The 13,912-nt window shown below is 34.3% G+C and overlaps 1 protein-coding gene across 6 annotated transcripts in view; it reads left to right on the top strand.

Moving 5' to 3' along the window:
- Positions 1-13,912, top strand: part of MED25 (Mediator complex subunit 25) — a 247,691-nt gene that overhangs the window by 55,252 nt on the left and 178,527 nt on the right. For all 6 annotated transcript variants that reach the window (XM_069840860.1, XM_069840862.1, XM_069840861.1 and 3 more), the window contains one exon: positions 2,964-3,109. In XM_069840860.1, coding sequence (XP_069696961.1) covers positions 2,964-3,109 — 146 coding nt within the window. The remainder of the gene's footprint in view (positions 1-2,963; positions 3,110-13,912) is intronic.

Here is a 13,912-nt window from a genome sequence, read left to right on the forward strand (position 1 = left end):
AGCCAGAGTGGACAAAGTCCACCAATGATCAGTTTGTGAATTAATACAATCTGCGATGAAGAAAACTTAGATTTATTCATTGCCATAACAAACATAGTCCATAACTCATTTGTTACTCCACAGAGGGCAGCATTTCCTATGGAAGGTGAATGTTGCTAAGCGTGAGCCAGGAACTTTAAGACTCAATATCTCAGAACTATTCCAGATGGACTTGGTCCACTCTGGTTGTGAACCCCTCAAATATAAGTTAATATACCAATTAAGTTCTGTTATGTTTGAATGCACATTGTGTATTAATTTACTAATATTTCTTAGGTATATAGTTATAATAACCACTTTCACGCGTTAAAATAAAAACAAAGTTGTATGTTTTTTTTTTTTTATTGGGTTATTTTACGACGCTGTATCAACATCTAGGTTATTTAGCGTCTGAATGATATGAAGATGATAATGCCGATGAAATGAGTCCGGGTTCCAGCACCGAAAGTTACCCAGCATTTGCTCATATTGGGTTGAGGGAAAACCCCGGAAAAAATCTCAACCAGATAACTTGCCCCGACCGGGAATCGAACCCGGGCCACCTGGTTTCGCGGCCAGACGTGCTGACCGTTACTCCACAGGTGTGGACTAGTTGTATGTTACCTAGTTGATTAGTTTCAGCTTTGTCTCAGCTGTTCTTATGGTATTCTAACCCATGATCAGTTTCTTCTAAAATTTTGAGTATACTACAATCTTCGTGACACCGTATCTTTCGTGAAATTTTGTGTGATTCATATTTTGAAAATGATTATTTCTTAAATGGTTAACATCTCCATCTGACTCTTAATTTTGGAGTAGTTCTAGATATAACAATTCTACATCAAAACGTTGTGCTGTTTTGTGGTGCAACTAGTGAATCATTAAAAACCCTATCACTAAATTAATGATAGCTTTACTGGTTCATAAGAGCTAAAGATGCTTGGTGAACTATAAAAATGATTTAATGAACCAGTAAATTAATTAATGAATCATTAAAAACATAATGAAGCTTTGTGAAACCAGCCATCAATGTTGCAAATAATTTAATTCTTTAATTTTAAAATAATGTGAATATAATGTAGGCATTAACTGTTGAATATTTATCATATATTATGCGTAACAAAATCACAAGAACAGAACAAAACTCATAACACAAAAAACAAAATTACAGCCTACTCATAACACTCATCTTGGTTATATTTTTCTAGTGAATGAATTTTCATAAGAAGTTTCATATTATCATCCAAAAAATTTAAGAAAATAAGGAAACTGTATTTGAAATTGACTTGGATAATTAGCAATGACTTCAATGTGCCAACCTTCAATTGTGTTTTCTCCGAAGTTTATATTTTGTTCATTCTGGCAAAAATTTTTTTCTATGCGAGGGTTGGTTCCAGGCAGGGATATGCTAAATTCTACGTATGATGACTCAGAATATCTGCATGGAAATATATGTACTTTGGTACATTAAAATAATATATATAAATTCTATGTGTTATCAGTGTTTCTGAATGACAATTATTGATAGAAGAAATGCTGGAACATTTCTACCCGTCTCATATGGACTTTTTTATGTCTTTATTCCATTGAGTGACTGTCTGGATAGCAAATTACGACACATGAACAAATACACTGAACATGGCTTTGTCATCAATGTTGGAATCACCAAAAATGTTTGTAATGGTATCTATACACATTTCAACATTATTCTATTTTTTGACTTTGTTCACCAATAGACTTGGTTGGATTTTCCAACAAAACAGGAGCAATAGGCATCCCAGTAAGAATTGTCGGGAAACCAGGATGGAAAGTCTAGACATGGGACATCTAGTCACATTAAATTTCATAATGCGTGTAGTTCCTCTTTTCATATTGGCTCTGTTGTAAGTTCGTGTGTCACAATAACAGATATTATTCTGTTGGACCAATTAATAACATCTTTAGTAAAATGTATTGTTAAGATTATCCCTATATACACTAATTTTTAGAATTGTTTATGGTTTGAATAACAATTTCGTCAATAAATGTGAGAAATGTATGAATGCAGATTGATACCACTTTGAAGAACTCTTATAACATAGATTAGTGTTCATTATGAGATTAGTGTTCATTATGAAATAAAAATATAACTTTATGCCATCCTAGCATTATAAACAGGTTGTTACTAAATCGTAAATCGTGTGTAATTGACTTATAGCACGCATGTCGATAAAAGCAATGATGTATTTGCTATGATGTAATATCAGAATGCTTGCTATCTTGGTTATCACTTTTACATGTGACGTAACAAGATATGAAATGCAGGACAGAAGGTAATGTATCATTTATTTCCAGTCTTTAACAATTTTGTATCACTTTTGTAATATCACATATATTCGGTGGTTCGGAGAAACTATATTAACAAAATAAAGCCACATTTGTAACATGACCTGCAAGGGCATCCATTACTCTTTATTCAATGCCAAGGTCAGGCGCAGCTAATCGATATGAACATATGAAGACAATTTGTCAGCTATGGATCCCTAATTGAATTTCTTTCCTACAATTTATAATGCTAAGATACCATAAAGTGTTGTATCCAACTCGTGGATAATCTTATTATGACAATCGTGAAAATTGTTGCATGAACTATTGTTCGTGCGACAAACATTCATTGATCCCACAATGATCAAGATTATCCACTTGTTGCATAAATAACTATTGTGCATCCTATTATTATCGAAATTATATATATGTGTGGGGGGGTTATGGATCGATAATGATGTCTACACTGACTATGCAAGTAATGCTGATGCGTACTTTTCTGGTTGGGTGTCAAGCTGAACTCTGTATATTATGTTTATTATACATTTTTAAATTTGATGATCCCACCAGAAAAGTAACAAAACGAATATTCCTTCATGACAACGAAAAAAAATATATGTCTTTTCATTCTTATTTCACAGAGAAGCATTCATTTATCTATCTTGTCTCCTCGCAAAATACCAGCACTGTTCAAGCTGTATGAGAAAGCTGGAGGTGACTTACAAACATCACAGACTAAGAACTATGCCAAGGACCCACGCCATCTTGTTCTGCTGAAAGGTTACAGGTAATTTGTCTTATTTAGGCTTTCATTAGAATGGGTGGCATGACAACAAACCTGAAATTGCGTTAAGAGTTGACAATATGTTTGAGTGTGTGAACAAATTAAAGGAATTAATTTGTAGTCCAGTTATGTGTTTCATGCAAAACATAAAATAACTACACAATATAAGCAATTGAACAAAGATTTCACTTTCCGTATTGTACAAGCTGATATCAAACACTGCAAGACTTAGAGCTACTGCATTGTATTTCATGTGTCATTATCATCATCATAATCATCATCATTATTCACAGACTAGTGTTAGGCCTAATGGCCTGTTATAGTCTCTAGCCCTCATTTATTAGATCTGCATATGTCTAGGACCTTTTGAGTTACACGATTGGGTCAATTTTTGCGTTTTATTGGTGTTCATTCTGTCTATGTGTTTCTATTGACTTGTACAGTTATGAATGTACTCCAGGATAGGTTGAATTTTCAGTTCATCCAATATTTCGTCATTTCTTGGTGGTCCAGTAGTGTTATCCTGCTGTTCTTCTTATAAACTTCGCTTTGTATGTTGTGAGTTGTTTTTTTTTTGTCTGCTTTCCTGTGGGTCTGTACTTCACTTCACTTCTATAGGAGTGTATATACCAAATATAGTGTATTTCACAATATGATCATAGTAACAACTAATTTAGAGTTTAGTGTTAATTTCATTTTATTATTGATTTTTTTCATGCTGCTACTGTTCATAGATTATATTTCATAATTTGATTTTAATGATGGGTCATTCAAAGTCAATTCAAACAAATCTGGATACAGTTTCCACCACACCATCTCCAATTTGAACAGTTTTTCCCCTGGATGCAAATGTCAGTAAAGTAACAGCATTGGCAAAGTATTAATTTAATATTATGAGTCATCTACAGGTATGCCACATGAAAGCTTTCTGTTTTTATTACATTTTCCCCTATAATTTTCCTTAATTTTATTATTTTCATGTAGAGAATCATCAAATTCGGCTTAGAAGTATCATTTGCCTGTATAAAAACATCAATGTATAGATTTTTTTATTTAACAAAAATATTTACACAGTTAAGCTCGTTTGGTCACTCACATAAAAAAAAAAAAATTAAGGCATGTGGCACTTTATGATAATGAAAAAAATATGACATAATGCAGTTATTAAATTGTACTTCAATATACAGGGTGTACATAATATACCTCCGGGGTTTTACAATGATAGAGCTTAAAAGTGAACACACACATTTGAATAATTATACTGTAAAGACCATCTAGAAAAGTTCCATACTACTCATTAATATATATCTACATGAGCACCATTAGTGGTGTGAATGATGTCAAGCCATTATTCCATCTCACACCAATTGCACTCAAACATGTTGGTAAAGGTGTGATGGAAATTTTGATTGCAATTTGTACAATACTCATATGGTACCATAGTGGAGTGTCCTTGATATATCTCCAAAAGAAGAAGAAATCTAGGGATGTGATGTCTAGAAAACGAGATGGTCAATGCGGGTGTTGTGTTAATTAACTCTGCCCACTAAGTGAAATGTTGTTTCATCTGAGAATATTATCATACCCAAAAATGTAGTGTTAACATCAAAGTGCTGAGCGTTACAGTACAGCTGGTATTATAGGCGACTCAGAGTCTCGCGACATCAGAGATCAGGGTTAGAGATAACTCACACAACACCACTTACACACAGGCAGATATACTGCAAGATCACCGTCGTAGTGAGTCATTTTCTATTATTCAGTCCATGTGTGTTAACAAAAATGCCGTTTCATTTTTCCAATATCGAGTACGCAGATATGATTCATGTTTATGGCTTTTGTGACTGGAATGCTAATAATTCTGTGGACGAATATTGAAGATTTCCGGATCATAGAACGCCATTACATGGTGTTTTTGTTTGCACGTTTCAGTCACTGAGGGATACTGGTTCAGTTTCCTGTGTTGTGAAGGCATATGAGCGTGTGGTTGCCAAGAATGAAGCAGAACACGAAAATATTCTTCATATGGTACAAAAAAGCCTTCACACAAGTACCAGGAGCATATCCAGACAACTAGGTGTTTCTGAAAGTAGGGTAGGGAGAATATTGAATGATAAGGGAATGTATCCCTATCATTTACAGCAAGTTCAACATCTTCAGCCAGACAAATGCAATTTTGTGCATGGATAATTGCATTGAGTTGCATCGGTTCATTTTGTTCAGTGACGAAGCTCAGTTTACCCGTGATGGAGTTTTCAGTATGCATAATTCACATGTTTGGTCAGAGGAAAATTCCTACGAGATCCAGCATAGTTTCAGTTATAGTGTGTGGTGTGGTGTGGTTTGATTAACAATAATTTAATTGGTCCTTACATTTTCGAGGGTTTTACGGGGCAAAGGTACTTGCAATTTTTGCAAGAGGAATTACCTCCATTATTGGATAAAATACCATTTGCATACCATGAGGACAATGTATTTTCATGGGAAGTGGTGAACTACTAAGATTTATTTCAAATCATCTGTCCTCAAGTGAGGTTGACCACTGAGATCCGGAATTAACAAACATAAAAGATAAAGGGAAATGAAACGAGCAAAATAATGATTCGATTTGTACATTAAAACAAAAATTTACGTGTTAACATATAGATGATAGTATAGAATTTGAAGAGAGGTCTTCATAATTTCCATTACAATCTTCTGAACCTCATAAATGGGAATTTTATAGGATTTAAGGATATTACATGTAAATTTTGGTAAACAACCCCTTGCTCCAAATAGTAAGCCTGTTACATCCCAGTTGTAAAGCAAAATGCTATATTTTTCATTGAGGCATGGAAGACAAGGTACATATTTAGCTTACTTGTCATCATTTATCTGCAGTGCTTGATTCGTGTCTCATTCAAAGCAAATCGTAGGGTCCAAGACCATTGCTTTCTGGGTTCTATTGATGGAAATTATATCGACTCTTCTATGAGAATCATCTTCAGACACACAATGAATCTCCTCATGTACTTCCCATCCTCTGTTTCTTAGCAGGTTGGCAATTGCTGTATGGGCACAATGGTGTCTGTTGTTACGCAGTAGCTCTCCCTTCTTACAGAACCCCAGTACATGGCCAAGTGTTTCAAGTCTTGTTGCAGCCGGGATGGCGACAATGGGTAGTACTGAAGGTTCTGCCAGGGACAGATCTCACTGCGGTGATGTTGCAAGACATCTTGATGGCATTGATGTATTCCGAGGACGAAAGACACTTTTGGGCTTTGGCTTTGGGGCATTCTTCAAATGTACAAACACCTTTGCCTTTATGTGGGAGCTGGCACCATGACTGGAATGATTGTTTTCTGAGAACTTCTCTGAGATGTTTTCCTTTAGTTTGAGGAGTGACTCTGTTTAGAGCAATCTTCAGGTGCGTGAGAGTTGTTTTCTTCTCCTTTTCTAGATTTCTCATGTGATGTAGATGTGCATCATTTATGTGTTCCAATCGCCTACAGATGTTATAGTGTTGAATACTGGCTTCCCATTCAGCTCTCAGAATTCCAAGACCTCTTACGTTCTTTGATCCAAACAGCATGGCATTCGGAGTGTCATCTGGGAGGGACAATATTTCCTTGATTACTCTTCTGATAATTTTATTAATATTTTTAAAAAAATTTTCAGGAAGTTGGCTGAGTGGAGCGCATTGCAAGTGATATACAAGACCTGGCCATATATATTCGTTAATTATTTTCATTTTTTTGGTCTGGTTTTAACAACATGCATCGGACGAGATTATTGAGGTCACGTGACAAATTAGTTATAATTTTCTTTTTATCTAACTTTATTTCGTCATTAAAGTCAACACCCAGGTATTTGATGCTTTTTAACTTGTTCTTCAAACTTTGAATAACAGACCCACGTAATGATGTAAGTTCTCCTGGCGACAGTTTTCCTTTTTTAATTATAATTTACTTTTGTTGGGATTATTAATTTCAAGGCCTATTTCTGCTAGCTTACTCTCTGCCAGATTGATAAGTTGAACTGCTGATCTCTCGTCTTTTCCGATTAAAGCTAAATCATCTGCAAATGCAAATGCACTTACGCAAGGCAGGTCAGTGTTAACAGCATAACCATACTGCTTACTGATGTCATAATCCGTCAGATTTTATAGTACATAATCTAATGCCAAATTGAATAACATAGGTGACAATGGAGAACCTTGCGGAACACCACGCTTTATTCTGGTTGGTTTACTTTTAAATACATTTGTTTCTATTTGTAGTGTGTTTTCTATTAACAAGGATTTAATTATGCAATATAAATTTTTTGGAATATTTGAATTCCTAAGAGCTCGTAAAATGTGTTCATGTCCAATCGAATCAAAAGCTTTCAAAACGTCCAAAAATACAATGCAGCAATTCTTCCTTTTTCAACTTAGCAGATTTAAGACATCTATTAACTAGAGAAGCGTTAATGTGTGTTCCTGGCAAGTTTACATATCCTTGTTGAATATTTAGGATAACGTAAGAATGAAGTTTTGAATCAAAAACTCGTTCAATAATTCTTCTAATTACTGAAAAGATTGAAATAGGTCTCCACTCCTTGACGTCATTAACATCTCCTCCTTTGTGTATTAAAATTGTTCATGTGAACCTCAGTGATTTAGGAACATAGTTAAAATGGAGAATAGTATTCACGAATAATGATAGAAACCTCTCAGTTCTTAAATGTCTTAAGGCACGAACAGTTATTTTATCCAGACCTGGAGATGTATCTGCTTTAATTTTATATAAAGCTTTATGAATATCTTCTACACTCACTATTATGTCTTCTGGAACATTTTCACTATTTACATCACCATGAAGAGGAGAGTTGTTGTTTGCTGTACTAAATACATTTTCAAAATGTTCAGTTATTATATTTAAAGGGATTTTAAAATTTCCTTTTTATTTAAATTATTCAAAATTTGTCGAGCTACTTTACGCCTCTGATTGTAAAAATTGTATTGAGTGAGTTCATATTCATACTTCTGTTTATTCAGAGCTCTTTGTCATTTGGATTTTCTATTTGGGTTTGCCAATATAATTATGCTTGCTTATGCTCTTACTTACTTTGCGAGCTTTGTAATATTTAACAGCAGGATGTTGTGGCCCAGGCAGATCATAAATTTAATTTGCAATAAAGTCAAAAACATCCTGTGGCAGTGTTTCAAAATCTTCAATATTTCTTTCGGACTTCATTTTAATAATTTTTTTCTTCCCATTCAGATATAGGATTTGATCGCCGATCGTTTTCAGAATTAGTAGATGAGTTCTCTGTGAAGGTTTCATCATTATACAGGTTTCCAGGAGACTCAAGAAGTGTATGGTCTGATACAGAATTAGAATTCGAATGCTGATTCGTAACTGGTGCGTTTTGTATAAGAGGAGTATTTGTAGTAGTATTATTTTGATCAGGTTGGCTGGAAGTCTATGGAGAATTTAGTTGGGAGCTGGTTGAAGAATAATGTTCAACTATTTTACTTCTTCGATATTCAGGATGTGCCTTTCCAAAATGTATGTTAACACCTGCAGTAGATTTACATATTTTCTTACACACAGGGCATTCAGCAGCAACTACATTTATATTTTCATTAGAGGACATGGAATCACAAAATTATGAAGTAATTATATTATGCGTATCCAAACTACTAACTGTAGCAAATAAGTCTGGAATGATGACTTCATGCACATTAATTGTATAGAATGAGTAGATAATATTGATTTAGAATCAGTAATAATAAATAATTTTTCAATAGTGTATAAGTATGTAGTTATTTCTAAAGAATGGATGGTAACCAGGCACAATCAACAACCGATGAAATAGACACAAATTTGACGTCTTCACAATTATTATAATCCTGTATCATAAAAATTAAAATTCACTTTCCTAACACTCATACATGAACACGAACATAATATTTAAACAAAATAGTGAATATATTTGTTAAACACTTAGCCAATATTCCCGAAATATAACTTATAAGAAGGCCTCCTAGGACATTAGATAGGTTGTGGCAGTCCTTTTCCTTGGCCAGCTAGATCTCCTTATTTGACCCCATTAGACTATTGTTTGTGGGGACGTGAGAGTGAACACACGAGAGGAATTGGTGCAACTTATCCACCTAGCGTCCGAGGAACAACGGAAGTTAGGGAATGCAGCGTGTGCAGTTAACACTCGGACGGTTACATGTAGTGCTGCAGAAGGTGGGATCTTTGAAAACCGGCTTTAATATAGATTTTTTTAGGTGAGTAATAACATGAATGTTCTTTAATGAATTTATAATACACCCAATACTATTGTTGTAAATAATTTAAATGTTTAAACCTTCATAATACCTACGTTTATCTTTAACATTCAGGAGGCGTAACTCAATTTAAAAAATATGACATGTTTATATGAACTTTTTTCATCAGAATGATTCCAGAAATCACATCCTATACTAAAAGCCAGGTTATGAGCCGACTAAACCGAAAGCAATGTTCTGTTGCTCTCTTTCTGAGCTTTGTTGCCACATAGTGGCACGAGTTTCAAGCGCTTTCAGCGTTTGTCTCCGATGTGTTTAAAATAACTGTCGTAGCTGTGTTTTCAATTATTAATATAATAAAGAAGTATTTAACGAATTCAAACGTTTTAGTTAAACAAACGAACATTGTTTCAATAATAATGATAATAATAATAATAATAATAGTAATAGCCTAATAATATAATAATAATAATAATAATAATAATAATACAGTGTTAACTAAATATATCAAGATATATTATAGTAATTTTTATTTGATTTTGAGTTGTTATAAATCGAATTTACTATTTAGCTATTTTTGTACATCAATAATAATAATAATAATAATTTAATGAATATGATCTTAATTTTATATTTATATTGATTGAGTCATGTACGAGTATATTCAATTATTATTACTATTATTAATTCACATAATATATGATAATAAGCAAATATACAAATCTAAAAGAAAAACTCGAGCTGGCTGAGCCATTGTTTAAAATAAATAAGAGTATTCGGACACTGTTAGGTCTACTATTAATTTATAGTACACACAATATGGAAATTAGAACAGTTAAGTAACAAATAGTGTCTCAGCCGTTTGCTGCACTGCTTCTTCTATTGATGTGATGCCTCCATTCACACATTTTTGTCGGTAATGCTTGTATACAGACAAAATCATCTCTCTCTCCCCCTCCCCCCTCTCCCCCGCTCCCCCTCTCTCTCCATCTCTCTCCCTCCCTCTCTCCCCTCTCCCTCTCTCTCTCCCTCCCTCCTCCATCCCTCCCTCCCCCTCCCCTCTCTCCCCTCCCCTCCCTTCCCCTCCCTACCATCCCTCCCTCTCCCTCCCTCCCTCTCTCTCCCTCTCTCTCTCCCTCTCTCTCTCTCCCTCTCTCTCCCTCTCCCTCCCTCTCTCCCTCCCTCTCTCCCTCCCCCTCCCTCCCCCCTCCCTCCCTCTCTCTCTCTCATCCTTCTTGCTTCCCAATATTTTGATGGAATCATGGCAATCATGAATCCATCTAACCATGGCCATGGCAGGAGAATTCATTATTCTATTTCAAGTACTACTGTATATAGTTCTCGATAACACTATCAACAATATTAGTAATTAAAATTACTGTTTTGAGAAAGCACAAGCTAATGACATTGGTACGAAATGCGACTTGTAATGCACGTGGTATTGCAAATGAACTGGGAAGTTTGGCTACACTGTCTCCGTGATCTCGTTGCCAGATTTTCGTTAGCAGACGACATTTTCACGTGAGATCCAATGAAAAGCTCCATTCTCTTTCGTCCCGCCACTCCCCACACTCAACGTGTCATCACTGCACAGGCTAACCCTCTAATCTGCACTTTCCTCTTGCCCTCCCAGTTACTTCCTGTTTAGTCAGTTCATAACCTGGCTTTTAGTATAGAATATTACACAATGTTCGTGAATCACCCTGTGTATATAATTATTTATTTATTGAATATTATTCTCCTACATATTTACTGAGAGTTCACATGCTTTAGTGCTGTAATAGCGTAACCACCACTGGGTTTTGAGAACTTATTACTATAAATTCTTGTACTGGGAACATGTGCCATCACTGAAATAGTACACTTTTTCCACTAGATAATTGAAGTTGCCAGATATTATAAAATGCATTTCAAGAAACAGTGAACTCTTAGACTTCTTTTAACCAGTGTGTCGTTTATTATACAGAAACGTGAATGTGTTCCGAGTTCTTGAAAACATGAGTCATTAAAATACACAAGAAAAGGATGGTGTGTAGCCTGAATTGTTTCCCAGTGGAATTCTTGTAGCAGACTTTCTCAATGGATTCTCCTACAAAACTTATTATTGGAATGATTTTTACATAGTCATTGTTGGTAGGTGGTATTGTCTTCCATAAAACAAATAATTTTCTTGACAGAGTTTTCCCATAAAGTTTGGAGGTGAGTTTAACCAGAATAATTGGAGCAGCTATATACAATTTCGAGAATCTATTTCACATATATTATTTTCCAGTAGATATTTATAACTATTTTTCTGGTAGAGCCATAGCCATCAGTTTAAAATTTTGGTGAGACACATAGACAAGCACAATGTATGTCCCTGGATTCCATTGTTACACACCATTTTGGGCACAGAGAACAAAATTTAAAAATTCAGTTTTTAAGTTGGATGGCTTGGTTTCTAAATACAATTGCTTAATATGTACAAGTATACCGTAGTAATCTCGTCTACTGTTTATTTCTTTCTGAATCTGAGGTTTTTACTGAAATGTATTTTTTTTTTACCAGGACACATTCTAGAAAATTCATGATCTTCGAAAATGGTATAGCTACATGCATAGTCTGTTGAGATAAGTGCTTACTCAGATGTTTTCCAGGCTCACAAGAATTCCATTTTCTTTCGTCAGTGTTTGGACTTGGTTTATCATGTATTTGGAAACAGAAAATTCTTTGGCAGTTTTCTTAATTATTGTCGAGCCTTTTGGTGCCGAAGTTTTTTTGTTTTGTTGAAGATAAAAGCGTGTGCTTTATTTCTTCTATTACAACAGTAAAATCTTTACAATCTGCATAAGCTTGTTTACTATAATCATCCGGACTTTCAGGAAATGAAGTACTTGGAATATCAAGAACTTTGGCTAATTTCGAAATTACAGTATTCTTTACTTGGAATAACTTTCATTTTCGATAGGTTACTTTCTCTTCTTTTACCAACTTCATTCAGTTGATATGAGAATATTCTAACATGGTAATTGAGTCATACTTGTTCTTTATGCACATTTCCAGCTTCATCTGTGGGACCATATTATCAGATTCATTTGGAGTCATCATTACCATCCTCAAGTACTTGTGATAATAAGTTTGTATATGTTCATTAATTTTGTTTCTGCAAGATATGCATAATTTTATTTCTGACCTGGGTTAATTATTATGTTAATCCTTATTGAATAACTTTGCAGTACTATCAAGGAGTAGTTCTTTTAAAATTTAATCTTTTTTTTTTTAATTTTCAAATGTTTTGAAGGGATTATAAGATGTTTTGTGTACATGATACTCAGAATACAAATAGTTGCAGTTGTCATCATTTGTGAAAGGTGCATATCTTAATAAGCAAACTTATCTTCGGGCTTTAAGTCATTGGAACTATGAAAATCAATTTTTTTTACGTGTGTTTACAGATAACATTTTGTTTGTAGTAAGCTTCCAAAAGAACAGTTTCGATAAACCTCCCTGTCTTCTATATTTTCAGTTTATACTGCACTCTTATATGTAATGCTGTATTAAGTAGTCTGTGTTAGAAAATTTCTGTTGAATTCTGATTTTATTTTCAACTTGTTTTGAAAATTAAGATGACAGTAATCTGCACTGTGAAATGCAGGAGGCAATGATCATGACCCAACAAACCATATACAGTGTTAATGTAAATAATACCATTAGAAATGTATCATGCCAGTGCATTGGCTAAAATTTGAATTGAAATACGCCAATAATCAAGTTAAAGTCCACTCGTATGTAGTTTTTCTCACTAGTATCATTTTAAGCTCTTAAAAAGAAGTGTCACACATTCATTTTTTTTACAAAGTGTAGGCCAATGCAACCATCAATGAAGATAAACTCTTTGATTAATTAATTTATTTAACACACTATCTAAAGCAAAAAAAAAAAAAAAAAAAATGACCAGTTTAGATCGCTTTCTGCTCCGAAAAAGTGATCTGAAGTTCTCGTGCATTTTCCAAAGACTTGTGTACTTCATTTCAGTATATAGGGGAGGGAGAAGCTGAAATGTTTACATGTCTACATTGGTAGCAGCACATCATTTGAAAGGGTCGTCTTCTGAAATAATTACATCTGGTCTGAAGAAAAGTATAGATTTAATGTAAAAACAATAGGAGAAGTGAAATATAATTTTAACCCAATCGTATTGTTTGACGAGCTGTGGTCGCCATGTGCAAGGTTCTTTATAATTGCTTGTAGTTGGTTCCTAGTCTATAGATGTCATCCATGTACACATTTTTTGAGTTCTGGAAACATGTGTCTACTTAAAGAAGGTCCTTCTTATCCCCTAAGACCTGTCACTTTTGATTTAAAGTATTTTTTCTACAAGCGTTTCTTTTGTTAATGAATTGTTTCAGTATAGGTCAGTAGGCTACCATGCTGAGTGTATCGTGTGTTGCATCTGACCAAGTGGGAGTTTCAAAGTTGATAGATAAGGTAATGAATAACGAAAGTGATAGTTCAGATGAAGAAAATGTGAATTTAATTCATGCTAATATTCACAGTGATTGTGA

Source organism: Periplaneta americana, chromosome 12, assembly GCF_040183065.1.
Source record: "Periplaneta americana isolate PAMFEO1 chromosome 12, P.americana_PAMFEO1_priV1, whole genome shotgun sequence".
Taxonomy (NCBI): Eukaryota; Metazoa; Arthropoda; class Insecta; order Blattodea; family Blattidae; genus Periplaneta; species Periplaneta americana.